The 16346-nt window shown below is 44.0% G+C and overlaps 1 protein-coding gene across 6 annotated transcripts in view; it reads left to right on the top strand.

Annotated features, from left to right (window-relative positions):
* Window positions 1-9422: 9422 nt before the first annotated feature.
* scn4aa (sodium channel, voltage-gated, type IV, alpha, a) overlaps window positions 9423-16346 on the top strand; it is a 16673-nt gene continuing 9749 nt past the window's right edge. For 4 of the 6 annotated variants that reach the window (XM_061094435.1, XM_061094436.1, XM_061094434.1 and 1 more), the window contains exons 1-14: window positions 9423-9677; window positions 9917-10035; window positions 10132-10221; window positions 10298-10426; window positions 10502-10593; window positions 10729-11022; window positions 11108-11171; window positions 11898-12039; window positions 12168-12365; window positions 12508-12678; window positions 12762-12891; window positions 13405-13643; window positions 13730-13903; window positions 14005-14361. In XM_061094435.1, coding sequence (XP_060950418.1) covers window positions 9423-9677; window positions 9917-10035; window positions 10132-10221; window positions 10298-10426; window positions 10502-10593; window positions 10729-11022; window positions 11108-11171; window positions 11898-12039; window positions 12168-12365; window positions 12508-12678; window positions 12762-12891; window positions 13405-13643; window positions 13730-13903; window positions 14005-14361 — 2454 coding nt within the window. Of the gene's footprint in view, window positions 9678-9916; window positions 10036-10131; window positions 10222-10297; window positions 10427-10501; window positions 10594-10728; window positions 11023-11107; window positions 11172-11897; window positions 12040-12167; window positions 12366-12507; window positions 12689-12761; window positions 12892-13404; window positions 13644-13729; window positions 13904-14004; window positions 14362-16346 lie in introns of all 6 variants that reach the window. The other 2 variants (XM_061094438.1, XM_061094437.1) reach the window with 2 other exon arrangements.

Raw genomic sequence — 16346 nt, 5'->3', positions numbered from 1 at the left:
GACTACATTACTACTTTATTGCTAATACAACTACATCTACTACAAATACATATAATACTAGTACAACTACAACTACTACTACTAAAATTACCATTTAAATAATAATGAATAACTAAAGATATCAAATTAAACATGATTATACACATTTTAATAGAATACACAATAAATAGAACACATATATTTTTTGAAATAAAATTGTGATTCTTACTTACATACTGGATAGTAAAAGTAAAAAGTATTTGATATCATTTTATTTTCTCCGTGTCCTGAAACAGGGGGGGGCGGGGGAGAGAGAGAACTGCAGCAGGCTGCGTTTCCAAGAAGTAGGTGACACCAGTTTACATTTGTAATCATAGATATCCTTTTCCGTGTATAATCATACCGCGCACCTTTCAGCCAAATATAGCCTTCACACCGACAGGGCGGCTCAGCCAATCAGACGCAGGCCTGGACCTCCAAGAAATGGAAGAAGTGTAAGTGTTATATTAATCCCTGGAGCCAGTGTTGGGTTTGTCACCTCGTCCATAGAAACATGAAGGTGTAAGATGGAGACGGACCAAATGATTCCAAACTTAAATTCAACTATGTTTTGGTTTCAGGTGCTTGTGCACAAATTGAAACATAATTATGAATATTATTTTTAAACTCACTGAACTGAGACACAACTAAACAGTTGATATTACCCATGATCCTCTGCTTCCTGGCTCAGAAGAGCTGCTGCTGTAACAAATCCACCAAACATTTTTCATATTTTAAAACGTTTCCTGCTGAAAATCTTTTTTTAAAGTTGCATAGTTTTGCTTTAGTTAAAATCTTAAAGAAAATTAGGGCCTCGGAGTTTTATATTAATCCTACAACTGGTGAAATCTTGCAGTTTAGTTTATAAGTGAAAGATAAATAGTTGCACCAAAGCACAATATGAGAACTATCAGTGAGATCATGCTGCCCTCTGGTGGCTGCAAGAGACTACAAAACTGCTCCTTAAATCTTTTATTGATTCCTAGTGAAGTTTCATCTCTAATTATTTGTGCGAAGAACTTTGTTGGAGGCCTTGTCTGTTGTATTCAAAATCACAGCTTCATCAGGTTCATCAAAAATTCTCGATGTCTGCGCAATGTCTACGAGAATAATGATAATATTATTGAATAATGATGATAATAACAAACGTATTAATATGTATAGTACCTACAGGTTTACAAAGTACTTCACAGAGATATTAACTGAATAAAAGTCTATATATTGTACAATATGTATACTTTCTGGTCACCAATGAAAATAATAACATTAAACTTTGAATATAGCACCTTTAAAAACACTCTTACAAGATTCTTAAAATGACTGAATGTATAAATGCTATATGAGATAGGGAAGTTTATCACTTTATAATAATAACACATGACTTTTCAATCAATTTTAATTTGTTTAGTACACTTCATACAGAGGTAGACTCAATGTACTTACGATAAAAACATAAAAAACATCAAATGCATATTAAAACAAAAAAATAAAATATATGAAATACTCGTACACTCATTGAACACAAGTAATCAGTCATTGATGAATTAACACATGATTAAGAAATACGTATTTAATGCACATTTAATGCAGTGCAATGAAAACTTGTGATGTTGTTATCATCATTATTTAATAATAATCATATAATTGTGTTGTCATCTGTGAGTGCAGGAGAAACGAGGTGCAGGGGGAACAGTGTACAGGTGGTGCAGGAGGAGCAGTGTGCACCTGCAGGAGGTGCAGGAGGAGCAGAAGGAGCAGTGTGCACCTGCAGGAGGTGCAGGAGGAGCAGAAGGAGCAGTGTGCACCTGCAGGAGGTGCAAGAGGAGCAGGAGGAACAGTGCGCAGGAGGTGCAGGAGGATCAGTGTGAACCTGCAGGAGGAACAGGAGGATCAGTGTGCACCTGCAGGAGGTGCAGGAGGAGCAGGATGAGCAGTGTGCACCTGCAGGATGAACAGGAGGATCAGTGTGCACCTGCAGGAGGAACAGGAGGATCAGTGTGCACCAGCAGGAGGTGCAGGAGGAGCAGAAGGAGCAGTGTGCACCTGCAGGAGGTGCAGGAGGTGCAGGAGGATCAGTGTGCACCTGCAGGAGGTGCAGGAGGAGCAGGAGGAAAAGTGTGCAGGAGGTGCAGGAGGTGCAGGAGGAGCAGGAGGAACAGTGTGCAGGAGGTGCAGGAGGAACATTGTGCAGCTGCAGGAGGTGCAGGAGGTGCAGGAGGATCAGTGTGAACCTGCAGGAGGAACAGTGTGCACCTGCAGGAGGTGCAGGAGGAACATTGTGCAGGTGCAGGAGGTGCAGGAGGTGCATTCGGAGCTCCGAGGCGGCAGCAGCAGGAGCCATCCCCCGGACTGAGCGCACGGAGAGGCGGGCAGACGCCAGCAGCTGTGCGGGAGGAGGACTCGGCTCCGCGGCTCCTCCGCTGAAGTGTGAAGGTCTGATCTGCTCCTTCCTCCGCTGAAGTGTGAAGGTCTGATCTGCTCCTTCCTCCGCTGAAGTGTGAAGGTCTGATCTGCTCCTTCCTCCGCTGAAGTGTGAAGGTCTGATCTGCTCCTTCCTACCTGGAGCGACTCCTCCGGTTTCAGTGCACAGCTCCACTCCGCGTCAGCAGCAGCTGTCCCGCAGCCACAGAGCTGGTCCTCACAGGCCGGACGGAGGACGAAGGCTGTTTGTTTCTCAAGATTCTTGGATTCTGTGGGAATATTTACCGTGCAAGGTAACCTCCTGATTTCAGTTTTCATGTGACTCCTGCATGAAGCTCGGAAACGGGAAAGTCTCAGGCTGCAGATTGAAGGATTAAACTTCTGAATGATTTGTGATGGTTTCAAGATTCGAATTATGCTCAAACTCCTTTTTCTTTTGAAAGACAGAACGTGGAAGGTTTTTATTTATTTGTTGGCTCTGAAAAATAATTAGTCGTGTTACCAAATAAATCAAATGCTGTTTTAAAAGCAGCACCTTTGTTCTAATAATAAACGTAGACCTGTAATGGAGCTTGGGTCAAATTTGGTATTGGTAGATTCATGACGTCTCAGCAGTGTTTTTAAATGTGTGCATGAGTGAGTGTGTGTTTGTGTTGTGAAGGTGATGTTGTGTCCAACATGTGTTTTTACTGCCACACTTGAACATCACCACAGGGCCATGTCCTCAACTGCCAGGTGAAGACTCCCTGGAGGCCAGAGAGATGCTCTCAGACCAGTTTCCTTTCCTGATTCTGTTTCTGATACCTGGACGAATCAGATACAGATCAGATATCGATGCATTTACAAACTCCTATAATGTGCATTAACAGCTGTATGAGGTGATGATTACTGGTCTGGCTCAAATTAAACCCTGCATGCGTCAAACAGAGAATGATAAATAAGATACTTGATGAATATTTCCAACTTGCTGACGTTCTTCAGAGGATCCCAGCTCGTGATCCTTGCTGGCACCATCACCTAGGATCAGGCCTATCTAGGTCCTAGAAAAGCCTGATCCTTCGGAGGATGTGATCTACAGGGCCCACGAAGACTGCAAAATGGTCTTAATGGCCTTTGAAATGTTTAAAGTTTACCGTTGGCTGCTCGGTTGCCTTGCTGCTACCTTCACCTCTTTGAAAAACCAGTTGTCACTGAAGCACAATGAATCCTGGGACTGGGCCGGGAAGAGTCCACCCACTGGAGCCATCAGGGACAGGGACGCATTTGATTGAGCTTTTAAATTCTCACAACCTAGTTTGACTCATTCAGTCTATCAATGCAACCTCTGAAGGATTGATGATCCTGAGTTGAGACACAGCTCTTAATTAGCTCTGGCTTGTACTATGATACCTGAAATCCTTTCTTAAGAAGAATAATCAGGGTGAAACTAATATTCTGTAAAGACATTCAAGATTCAAGATTCAAGATTTTTTATTGTCAAATGAACATAGATAACATGAAGTAGTCACTGTCAATGAAATGATTGGGTCACAAACTCTCTTTAAGCAATGCTCAAGCATAAAATAGAATAAAAAAAAAAAAAAAAGAATAAAATAGAATAACAATGAAATAGAATATCAAAAATTTAAAATAGAAAATAAAATATATACATCTAAATATATATCCTTACAGGTGAATGTTCAATTTGTGCAGTAGTGCAAATGTTCAAATATGCTTGTTATGGTGCTGGTGCAAATATGCAAATATTCCAGGGTGCTGGTTTGGTGGAGTTATTGCAGTAGTATTTCACCCATTCTGGTGAGAAATATCTGAAATATCTGGGAATCGGCCTAACATGATATTCTATATATTTATTTGGCTGCAAATCAGTATTGTCAAGTTTTATTGTATTTCCTTTATTTATGTCCCTTATTGTGTCGATGATCTGCACGATATGTTGCACAAAAACCTTTGGAATACAATAAAAAAGACGTGGTGTTTGATCAGTTCATAGATTCTCGCACTCGAACGTCGACACTTTGCAACTTTCTCCGTCCCCCATGATGCCTCCTGCCAGAGGGACCAGGTTTTATTTTTAGGCCAGGTCTTTATTGCAGATGGGCAAAACGCTGTGATGCTGTGGACGCTTGCACCCAATCGTTACTCAGCTGCTGCCCAGAGCAGAGTCGTGGGTCAGCGTGGAGACGGATCTTCAGACGGCCCTGTGGTCCTCGGCCCTGCAGCCTTCACACAACCAGCTGGGCTCCTGCAGTGGAGCCTCAGCAGCAGGGGCCAGTGCACATGGAGGGAGGATCCTCATTCCGTTGTTGTTGAAGTTCTTGGAGTGAGTTCTCCTGCCTTGTTTGCCTGAGACGTTGTCGCCTCGAGGTGAATCTCCTCCGGGACGTGATCGCCGCTCACCTGTGTCGTCTCATGTGAGCTAAAGGTGGCAGAAGATACAGATTTGTGTCTCTTTCAATGTGCACGATGTGGAGTAAGCTGCGTCTGTGGAGTGTGTTTGTGTGTCTCGCATCACATGTTCTTGGACGCAGAAGGTGTTGGTTTTGAGTTTCTTTCACCAACTGAACCCATGTGACTGCTTGGCTGGGCCTGAGTATTTTCCACAGTATTCAAAGGTGAAATAAGGTTAAAGATAAGTTCATCATTTTCTCCTCAAAATGTACATTTAACAGCGTTTGACATATTTTTGACTCATAGGAAGAGATGTGTTTTTTTTTTAAATAGATGAGTGGAACGTGAGCGAGCAGATCCTTGACGGGTGTCTGTGTCTTTTATGGCCTTGATCGTTGGAATGAATACGGTGATATCTCCCGCTGACCCGTCACGAGCTGCAGGAAACATTCTCCACGTCACTTCCTCGTGTAATCAGCTCGGATGTCTGAGCAGCGAGTGCAAAGGCCAAGCGGGTCCGTGTGAGACGGAGGAAAATCTGTTTAGAAAGCAGCAACACAATCTATCTAAGACCTCACGGTTCTTGGTGATGCCACAAAGTTGATCTTACATTCATGGTTTACTCCAAAACAGCATAAGCAGTTAGATTCAAGAATATACGACTGTTGACTAACTCCCGAAGGCTCCTATGATCCAGGTTGATATGAAACATTCCCATAGTTTCTCTGGATCCTTAAATAAAAGTCTGGATTTATAAGTAGTGGGATTATATGTCTCAACTATTGTGGACGTGAAGATATTGTGCAACTGTGCTACACCTATAGGGTTTGAAATTCAAGGTTAACGGGCGGGTGACAGGGTGTTGAAGCAAGCAGGGAGCGGGTGGGATCACAGCGTTGAGATTCGACCCCGTGAGAAAACAGGGGGGGGCGGAGAGGGGGTGGGGGGGGTCGACAGGAGCATGGTAAAGGTCAAAGGACTCGTAGATAAAAGCCCTTGTTTGTTCTGTGGATCTGTCGTTTACAACCTGACCACATTCCGAGAGCAGGTGACTGTGGAATAATGACCCGGCACGCCATCACGCCACCGTCTGACACGCCGGCATCCGCATCGAACTTAAACCAACACGTACAAATAGATTATGAACGCCAATTTGACCAAGTACGACTTCAGTTTAATAGACGACAATTTGCATCCTTTGAAACTCAAGACCCTGAAATGTAGAGAACTCGACTTCTCGGCTGTTTACGAGACGACGGCCTCTCCTCCCGTCGGAACTCGTGTTGTCCGCGTGTCAAGAAAACCTGAAGCGAGCTCGGTTGGTTTCCGGAAGGTGAATATTGGCGTTCGCATTCCGAGGCCCGGCTTCTGTAACCAAGAGGTGTCTACATTACCCCGTCTATATCCTCAGCCAGAATGTCACTGGTCACATGGCCTCCACTGACATGCAAGATGAGATACATGTTACTCTCGATCGAACGGACGAATGTGATATTCTGCAGTTAGACTCTGAAGATCAAACCTTTGGTGGGAAGTAATGAAATAGATCTACGCGGAAAAAAAAGTTCAGAGGCCGTTAACTTAAGAGTAGATTCATCCTGTGTTACTTTACACCTGACATCCGCAGCAGGTGGAAACACGTCCCGATCAGTCAGATGCAGTTTCACCGGTTGTATGTCTGACCTCAGACGACATGATTCCAAACCTCATCGTTCTGAACTCTGAGGGATTCTTTCAGGAAGTTCTCTCACCTGAAGGTCTGAACCGAGCAAGAAGCAGTGGTGGGAAGTAACGAAGTAGAAATACTTTGTTACTGTACTTAAGTAGATTTTTCACATATCTGTACTTTACTTGAGTATTTCTTTTCCTGACGACTTTTTACTTTTACTCGTTACATTTGAACAAAAATATGTGTACTTTCTACTTCTTACATTCTCAAACTGGCTCGTTACTTGAGCAGCGGAGGTTGGCGCAGCTCTCTCCCTCTCTCTTTCTCTCTCTCTCTCTCTCTCTTTCTCTCTCTCTTTCTCTCTCACTCTCTCTCTCATCTAGGGTTAAAAATTTGTAAAATCATACATTATATACATTATATTCATATTGTTGTTATAATTTTTCAGTCAGTTGAGATAAATCTTGAGGAGAAACATGTTGGATTGTTTTGTGTCTGTATAGGACTACTATAAAGAGCACTTTGCATTTTTAATTTTGGTACTTGTACTTTTACTTTTGATACTTAAGTACATTTCAACACCAGATACTTTTGATACTTAAGTACTTTTAATATGAGCTACTTTAAGACTTTTACTCAAGTCATTTTCTGACGGGTGACGTTTACTTTTACCGAAGTCACTTTCAGGTAAGATATCTGTACTTTTACTCAAGTATGGCTTTCAAGTACTTTATACACCACTGGCAAGAAGGCTGCGTCTCCCCAGACTTGACTCTGATCGGTTTGTAGACGGACGAGGCAACGACCTCCTTCAACTGAGGGATTTAGGAGTTACAGTGTTATTTAACATAATCAGGAAATGTTCCCAGTAGGGGGCGAAGGCGTTGAGGCCTCGCGGCTGGAAGTCGCCGAAGGATCCAGCGCAGGATGTCTTGTGATTGAATGACACCGAGGTCGACATTGGTAATAAATTGAAAAAAAGGAAACGCTGACCTGACAGAGAGCTGGTGTCTGGTGAGTGTTTGAGCAGATTCGATGAGTGATGTGTGTGAGGCGGAAATATCAAAGACTGTGTTGTGTGAAAGAGGGATTTAGAGGCTCCAGTGTGGTATGGCTGGTTGTTAAGTGCTGGTGAGGCCACAGAGGCCTGGTGTGTTTGGGGCCTCCGGTGGAGCAGGAGGGAAGGAGGGAAGGAGGGAAGGAGGGAAGGAGGGAAGGAGGGAAGGAGGGAAGGAGGCGGCTCGGTCAGATGAGTTGGCAGCCCGTCCTGTTTATCGGACGGATGAGAGGCGCAGAGCAGAGGCTCAGCCAGGAAGGAATGAGCGGAGTCATCGGGCTTCTGTAACTCGACGCTCGGTCCTGATTGCCTGGAGCAGCTGGGCGGCCATCGAATCTGTGCGAGCGTGTGCGTCGCCCTCGTGTGTGTGTGATTGCACGATTTCCTCTCCTGGTGAGGAAGCTGGAGCGCGGTGTCACTGTCGATCCCGTCGGCCTCCGTGTCTTCACATGACTGAACTCAGCAGCTCTGCTCTTCATGTGCTGTTACCAGGGTGTGTGTGTGTGTGTGTGCGTGTGTGTGTGTGTGTGTGTGTGTGTGTGTGTGTGTGTTTTGGTGATTCATTCTCTGATTAATTCTCTGATTAATTCTCTGATTAATTCAACTGATGATTTACTTTTCATCGATCTGTGTTTGTGCTGTTTTTCTTTCCTTTTTGTCCTCAAACTTTTAAAAGCATAAAACCTAAAATCATGCAAAATACATATTAATACTTTTGCTATGTGGTAAATACACATAGTTTTTTATATAGGAAAATCCATCCCATGTACAAACTACTTTACTGCATTATGTTTTTGCGTGACAGCAGAGGTCTAACCTCAGCTGCTCCTGACGACACCAAGTGATGTTGACTGGTTGCTAAACACATCAAAGCATGTAAGCAAACGCCACTTGGACCAGGCGTGGAGTGTCTGCTAAGCTAATAAGTAATCTGATGTACACCAGCAATGCCGAGGTCTCTTTAGAACGGTGGGAAAGTCCAGGCCCTCGTCCTGAGTGCCGTCTCTTCAGTTTGTGACCGTGGTGTCTGTTCTGAGATGTGGGGCACAGGGTGGAGGGCAGGAACCAGAGGGAAAGGGTCCGGGGGTCTGGGTGAGGCTGAGGGAGTTGGATACGGATGCTGGGCAATAAACAGTCCTCAAACTCGATATGAGTTCCCCAAATGTGATTATTGAAAAAACGAATGTGCGGCTTCGGGTCTGTACCTGTGTTCCTATATGTTCCCATGTGTCAATGTGTCATTAGTAAGTGAAGAAGATCTGAAACATCTATGAGAGACACAAGCAGGTCCAGCTGCCAACGGCCACTTGTAAAACCTCTGGACATGGACGACTGAGAATCTTCACATTGTTTCTGTCATTTTAAGAAATACGTGAAATTAAAGCACGACCGCCCAGTACAAGGATCAAATTAAAATTAAGGGAAAATCAGGGAATGCTGGACGATAAATGTAGAATCATCACGTTAGACAAAGAAAGATAAAAAAATAGAACTGTTTTTGCCAGAAATATAGAAATGACTGATTACCAAAGTAATAAAGTAGAGTTTTAACATTTGTTTGAGGAATAAGTGTTGAGTTCTCTGTACGTTTCAGAATCAGAATCAGAACCAGAATTCTTTTATTTGCCAGGTATGTTTGCACATATAGGAAATTGACTTGGTGTCGTTGGTGCACTGAACATAAAAACAACAATATAAGAAAAACAACAATATATAAGAAATAGAATAAAATAAAATAAAATAGAATAAAGTAGAATAAAGTATATACATATATAACTCATTATATATCCTCTGCTTACTGCCTGTCCTCCCTCCAGCTTCTTCTAGGGAGACCCTGGTGAGGCGGTATCCCTTCGCGATGCGAAGATGGCGCCCGTGCTCCCTCCCCGAGGCGCCGCTGCGTTCCGCCCCTTCAGCCAGGAATCACTGGCGGAGATCGAGAGGGTCAAGGAGGAAAGAAAAAAGGCCGCAGAAGTAGCGGGCCACGAGGAGGAAACCAAGGAAACGCCGAACGCTGACCTGGAGGCGGGGAAGAGCCTGCCCATGATCTACGGAGACCCTCCCTCAGAGATGCTCAACACGCCTCTGGAGGACCTGGACCCCTTCTACCAAGGACAGAACGTCAGATCATCTGGGTTCACTTAGTATTTACTTAGACTCCATGTCCTCACATAACATTAAATGACCACAGGATGTGATACGTTTTCTATTTCTGCTGTTTCAACCGATTCAGTTTCCCTTACGCATTGTATACTGTTTCATGTCAGGATCGCATGTGTCTCAGTTCAGTGTTAAAGTATTTATACAACTCTTATTCTGGGACTCCTCACACTCACTCTGATCATCTTTGTGTTTTCCAGACATTCGTTGTGATCACCAGAGGAAACACAATCTTCAGGTTCAACGCGGAGCCGGCTTGCTACGTTCTGAGCCCCTTTAGTTTGCTTAGGAGAGGAAGCATCAAAATTCTTATACATTCATATCCTTTGAGCTGTTGTCGCCCGAGTCTGTGTCCAAAAAAAATCATCTGCTTATACACGTGATGTCAAATACTTTTCCTTAATCCTGAATCTAAATTATTTAGCATGTTCATCATGATTACGATTATGGCGAATTGTGTATTCATGACGATGAGCAACCCCCCAGCATGGAGTAAAACCGTGGAGTGAGTACTCTTGTAAATCCCGTGTTATATTTCATCCTCCTTTCCCTCGTTCTCACGCCCCATCGTTTCTTTCTAGATATGTTTTCACTGGTATTTACACCGTTGAGGCAACAATCAAAGTGTTGTCCAGAGGTTTCTGTGTTGGGTCTTTTACATTCCTTCGAGATCCATGGAATTGGCTGGATTTCATGGTGATCAGCATGGCGTAAGTTGTGTATATGTATCTGTGTGTGTGTGTTTGTGTGTGTGTCTCTTCTGACTGTTCTATTTGTTCCCACAGATACGTCACTGAGTTCGTTGACCTTGGCAACGTGTCGGCCCTCAGGACGTTTCGTGTTCTTCGAGCCCTTAAAACAATTACTGTGATTCCTGGTATTTCTAATATTTCATATGAATTTGTTGCAAATTGTATGTTTGTGTCACTGCCTATGTCATGATCCCAGATGAGTAGTAGTGTAACTGCACTCCTGTTTGCCACGTGCACTCATATGATCTGTAATGTGTCAGGTTTGAAAACCATCGTGGCCGCTCTGATCCAGTCGGTGAAGAAGATGGTGGACGTCATGATTCTGACGGTGTTTGCTCTGGCCGTGTTCGCCCTCATCGGCCTCCAGCTCTTCATGGGAAATCTGAAACACAAATGTGTGCGATGGCCGATCGAAACCGATGAAGCTTCATTTGAATTTTTTAACACCACGGCAACATTCGGCGACACGCTGTCCCACAACGACACGATGGGCGTGAATCAGACGGCGTTCTCCAACAGTACCTTTGATTTTAAGGAATATATTCAAAACTCCGGTATGTAGTGTGTCTCTTATATTAGCTCTAAGGTTGTGTCCACACTGGAGTAGATCTCATTGCTCCTTTTCTGGTTTCCTTGTAGATAATCACTATTTTGTGGAAGGAAGCCTCGATGCTCTACTTTGTGGGAACAGCTCCGACGCTGGGTATGTAACATCCATTGGTGGGAAGTAACAAAGTAGAAATACTTTGTTACTGTACTTAAGTAGATTTTTCACATATCTGTACTTTACTTGAGTATTTCTTTTCCTGACGACTTTTTACTTTTACTCGTTACATTTGAACAAAAATATGTGTACTTTCTACTTCTTACATTCTCAAACTGGCTCGTTACTTGAGCAGCGGAGGTTGGTGCACCTCTCTCTCTCTCTCTCTCTCTCTCTCTCTCTCTCTCTCTCTCTCTCTCTCGCTCTCTCTCTCTCATCTAGGGTTCAAAATTTGTAAAATTATACATTATATACATTATATTCATATAATTGTTATAATTTTTCAGTCAGTTGAGATAAATCTTGAGGAGAAACATTTTGGATTGTTTTGTGTCTGTATAGACCTACTATAAAGAGCACTTTACATTTTTAATTTTGGTACTTGTACTTTTACTTTTGATACTTAAGTATATTTCAACACCAGATACTTTTGATACTTAAGTACTTTTAATATGAGCTACTTTAAGACTTTTACTCAAGTCATTTTCTGACGGGTGACTTCTACTTTTACCGAAGTGACTTTCAGGTCAGATATCTGTACTTTTACTCAAGTATGGCTTTCAAGTACTTTATACACCACTGATAACATCCACACTGGTTTGTCCGGTCGGAGCTGCTGGGATCAGATTTAGGTAAAGCTTGCTGACTCTTCTTCCCTGTTGACAGATTGTGCCCCGAAGGATTCACCTGCATGAAGGCTGGGCGGAACCCCAACTATGGCTACACCAGCTTCGACTCGTTTGGCTGGGCCTTCCTCGCCCTCTTCAGACTCATGACTCAGGACTACTGGGAGAACCTTTTCCAGCTGGTTGGCACTTCTTTCTTTTGTTGCCAACAGGCCACTTTACAAACTTTTTTAATTTCAAAGTGAAAAATCTGACAAAGGAAAGAAACCTGTCCTTAGTTCTCGCAGCTTCTGTTTTGCTTCAACCACAGATCCTGCGGGCGGCTGGTAAGACATACATGCTGTTCTTTGTGGTGATTATCTTCCTGGGATCCTTCTATCTCATCAACCTCATCCTGGCCGTGGTAGCCATGGCTTACGAGGAGCAGAATCAGGCAACCCAGCGAGAGGCCATAGAGAAAGAGGAGGAGTTCCAGCGGCTACTAGAGCAACTCAGGAATCAAGACCTGGTAACTGACACACCTAATAAGGCTGTTATGTGACTTTTAATGTTTTTCCTTAGCACAGATTCATGATAAATACTTATTAAGTGTTATAAAAGTGTCAACGTATAAATCAGTTTTTGGTAAAACTGAACCTTTGACCTGACAGCCTCTGAATCTTGGGAGCCGAGCCACTTTAACCAGTAAGAAGTCGCTGAGTCATCGCACGTCGTCTCAGTTGGGGGACGATGAACTGAGTCTCGAACGTGACGACCTCGTCAAGGATTGCAACGGGAGAATCATCCCCCACATACTCATCAGAGCGCCCACCATGGTGAAGGTGAGTCGGGGTTAGGGAGATTTCTACGGGAGCTTGCAACTAACTTCAATTCAATTTATTTTCATTATCACTTCACTTCACAGTCTGCTCCAGATTACGAACTGGAGGAAAGGTCCCTGAGCTCCGTGCCCAGCATGCTCCATCTGGACGGACCCGGCCTGACACAGAGGAGGGCCAGCGCCATGACCGTGCTCACTGCAGCTGCCATGGAAGGTACCGTGTAATCTAAAAATCCACCAGCGCTCACTTATGAATATAAGTGCTTATACTAACATAAGTAGATGACACAACACCATGAGGCCTATTCCAGGATCCTGTTTGTGTTGGTGAATATGTTTAGAGGTGCCAAGTGCCTTCAGGGAATGAAGAAATACACGAGGCTTAGCTGCAGGTTCACAGCAGCGTTTCTGCAATGCGATCGCAAACGACATAGATTATCGAGCAGTTGTTAATATTATCCACTCGTTCATCCGAGGCTAGTACAGTAGCATTGTCCAGTCGGGCTAATAACATTGTATGCAGTAGAAATCCCTTGTCAGCGTCCGGTGTCGCAACCTCACAGTGTTAAGCTCGGGCTATTTCAGCTCAACTCTGAACTGGCACAGAAAGAATGTTAATGTCCCTCAGTGTTGCATTCTGGGAGCTGTGTCCCCATTATCACTTGAAGATAACCCATGAAACCTCCGATAGACTGCATCATTCCTCGTCTTCCCTGTCCTTGTCTAGAGTTGGAGGATGCCCAGAGGCCGTGCCCACCCGGCTGGTACAAGTTTGCCGACAAGTTCCTGAAGTGGGACTGCTCCCCCTCCTGGGTGGTCTTTAAAAACTGGATGTACTTTGTGGTGATGGATCCTTTCGTGGACTTGACCATCACCATCTGCATCGTGCTCAACACCCTCTTCATGGCCATGGAGCACTACCCCATGAGTCCGGAGTTTGAATACATGCTCTTAGTGGGGAATCTGGTGAATATCTGCAGCTTTGAAACATCAGCACGCACCATTTTCTTATTTAGCATAGAATTGGAACCAAAGTTTTTGTTTCTCTTCAGGTTTTCACTGGGATCTTTACAGCGGAGATGGTCTTCAAGCTCGTTGCAATGGCTCCTTACTATTACTTCCAAGTTGGCTGGAACATCTTCGACAGCATCATTGTCACGCTCAGTCTGGTGGAGTTGGGGCTGGCGAATGTCCAGGGCCTCTCTGTCCTCAGGTCCTTCCGTCTGGTGAGAAACACCGACTCGTGGCATTTGCATCCATTCACCACAGCCTCATTACTTCCTGTTATTCACTGTCTCTGTTTGTGTGTGTCCTGTGTTGGAGATAGCTGCGTGTCTTCAAACTGGCCAAATCCTGGCCAACGCTCAACATGCTGATCAAGATCATCGGTAACTCGGTGGGCGCTTTAGGAAACCTGACTCTGGTGCTGGCCATCATTGTCTTCATCTTCGCCGTGGTGGGCATGCAGCTCTTTGGGAAGAACTACAAGGACTGCGTGTGCAAGATCTCCTTAGACTGCGAGCTGCCACGCTGGCACATGCACGACTTCTTCCACTCGTTCCTCATCGTGTTCCGCATCCTGTGTGGGGAGTGGATCGAGACCATGTGGGACTGCATGGAGGTGGCAGGAGCTGGGATGTGCTTGGTTGTCTTCATGATGGTCATGGTCATCGGAAATCTTGTGGTAGGTGCAACAGTTATTCAGTTTCTACACGAGCTGGAAAGTATATAAAGAGTACAGGTCCTCAAAAGGACACCGCCCCCCCCCCCTTCCATGTTAATGGGCCAAACTAAAAAGTCAACGTACACTAGGGCTGCAACTAACGACTATTCTGATAGTCGATTAGTCACCGATTATTGAAACGATTAATCGACTAATCGGATTATGAATGACACAAATTCTCAATAGCTACTATTTAGCAAGCAGCTTTTAAATTTAGCTTGAGGTTGTTCAAGGCATGTGATGACTGAAAATAAAGACAATAAAGATCGATACTTCATTATAAAAAATGTCTTTTAATAAACTTTGCTGCATATAAGGGTACTGTTGACACAAAAGCAAAGAAAAATCAAGTTTTTGTCCATTTAAAACCAAGGACAGGCAAAGTGCTAATAAAAAAAATTAATTTAAATTTAAGTTTCCCTTTTTACTGTGAACCAAGAACAGGCCAAGTGCTGGTACTAAAAATAAATTAAAAATCAAGTATCCATTTTTCGTGTTAACAAAAAAGGACAGGGAAAATAACATTAAAAAAACATCAACAAACAAAACTACAGTCTTCTTCGGACTAAATCATTTTGATTAAAACAAGACGTTTGTCAGGCAATAGGATAACATTACGCTTTTAAACTCGTTAATAAAAAGTTTAAACCATATTTTTGTAATGGATGCTAGAATCCTGCGCGCAGGTATATACGTTTATATATAACGTCTGACAGAGGCGAGTCCGCATCGTCTCATTCGTTTCATTCGATCAGTTTCATTTATACGTTATTTGATTTAAAAAAAAAAAATGGGGTCCTGAATGACAGCTGAGACTGACTCCTGATTGGTCCACAGCTTGCATTGGATGGAACCTTGCCACCACGACTCTACACCCTGATTGCTACCGTGCAGAATCTGGCTCCAAATGCCCCAAACGTCAGCGTTCATATCCATATCATATCTGCTCATAAAGCACCACCTCATTACTGACATGTTGTCCTGCTGCTGCTACTGTGAAGCTGTAAAGCTGACAAACTGTTTTCTAAAATCTTTCTAAATCTTACAGTGATCTTACTATAATGCCAGGAGAGTGGGGGGGTCTGCATGTCTCACCAGTCTCACCAGTAAGCAGAAGGATGCCAAGGACAGGCAGACTCAGCTGGGGGACAGGGCATAGCAACATGTCTGGTATTACATGTGTTCTTACTGGAGCTACAACATCTACTAGAATCTGTGAACAGAGCTAATCTGTACGAGGAAGAGGAGGCAGCAGAGTCTGTGATGCTCGGTGAAGAAGAGTGTCTGGTGCAGGAACATACTTTCCACAGTCCCTGACATTTGGTCTTGGCCTCCCGGATCAGGGATGATCAGCTCTCATCTTTTCGGCATCGCATTTTACCACCGGAGCCAAAAGCATTTCCTCTCAGGGTATTCATAGAAATGAAACGGAAATGGCTCATTGTCAAGTGCTGACAAAGGTATTCAGCCGCCTGCACCGTGCCAATATCGTCACGTCTTTTCTGTTTCTCACACTCAGTCCCCCCCCCCGACCCTCCACTCATAATTCACTGTGACATCTCGCGCATACAGTAAATGCACACTGACATGAAGCCAGATAATTCACTTAACACACATGGAAGAGGTGGTGGTGGGGGGGGGGTTCTATTTAAATCAAATGACTCGAGCCATCAAACAGTGGTTTTGACCTTGACTATGTGCTAAGATCCGGCTCAAGTAAGCATGCTGCCGCCGGGGGAACAAACACAGACAGCTGAGCGAGCAGAGCTCCGGTGGCAGAGGGGAATTGGGGGGGGGGGGGGTTAAGGGAAAAGTCACCTGATCCCAGATTGAGCCGTAATTGATGAAGAGGTGATCGCGTCGGGCTATCAGCACCGCAGCATGTGGAGCAGATTCCACTTGCATGTGAACGGACATGAGGAGCATTTTGTGCTGATTATATATTT

Source organism: Limanda limanda, chromosome 21, assembly GCF_963576545.1.
Source record: "Limanda limanda chromosome 21, fLimLim1.1, whole genome shotgun sequence".
NCBI classification, from domain to species: domain Eukaryota; kingdom Metazoa; phylum Chordata; class Actinopteri; order Pleuronectiformes; family Pleuronectidae; genus Limanda; species Limanda limanda.
This window is presented reverse-complemented; position numbering and strand designations above follow the sequence as displayed.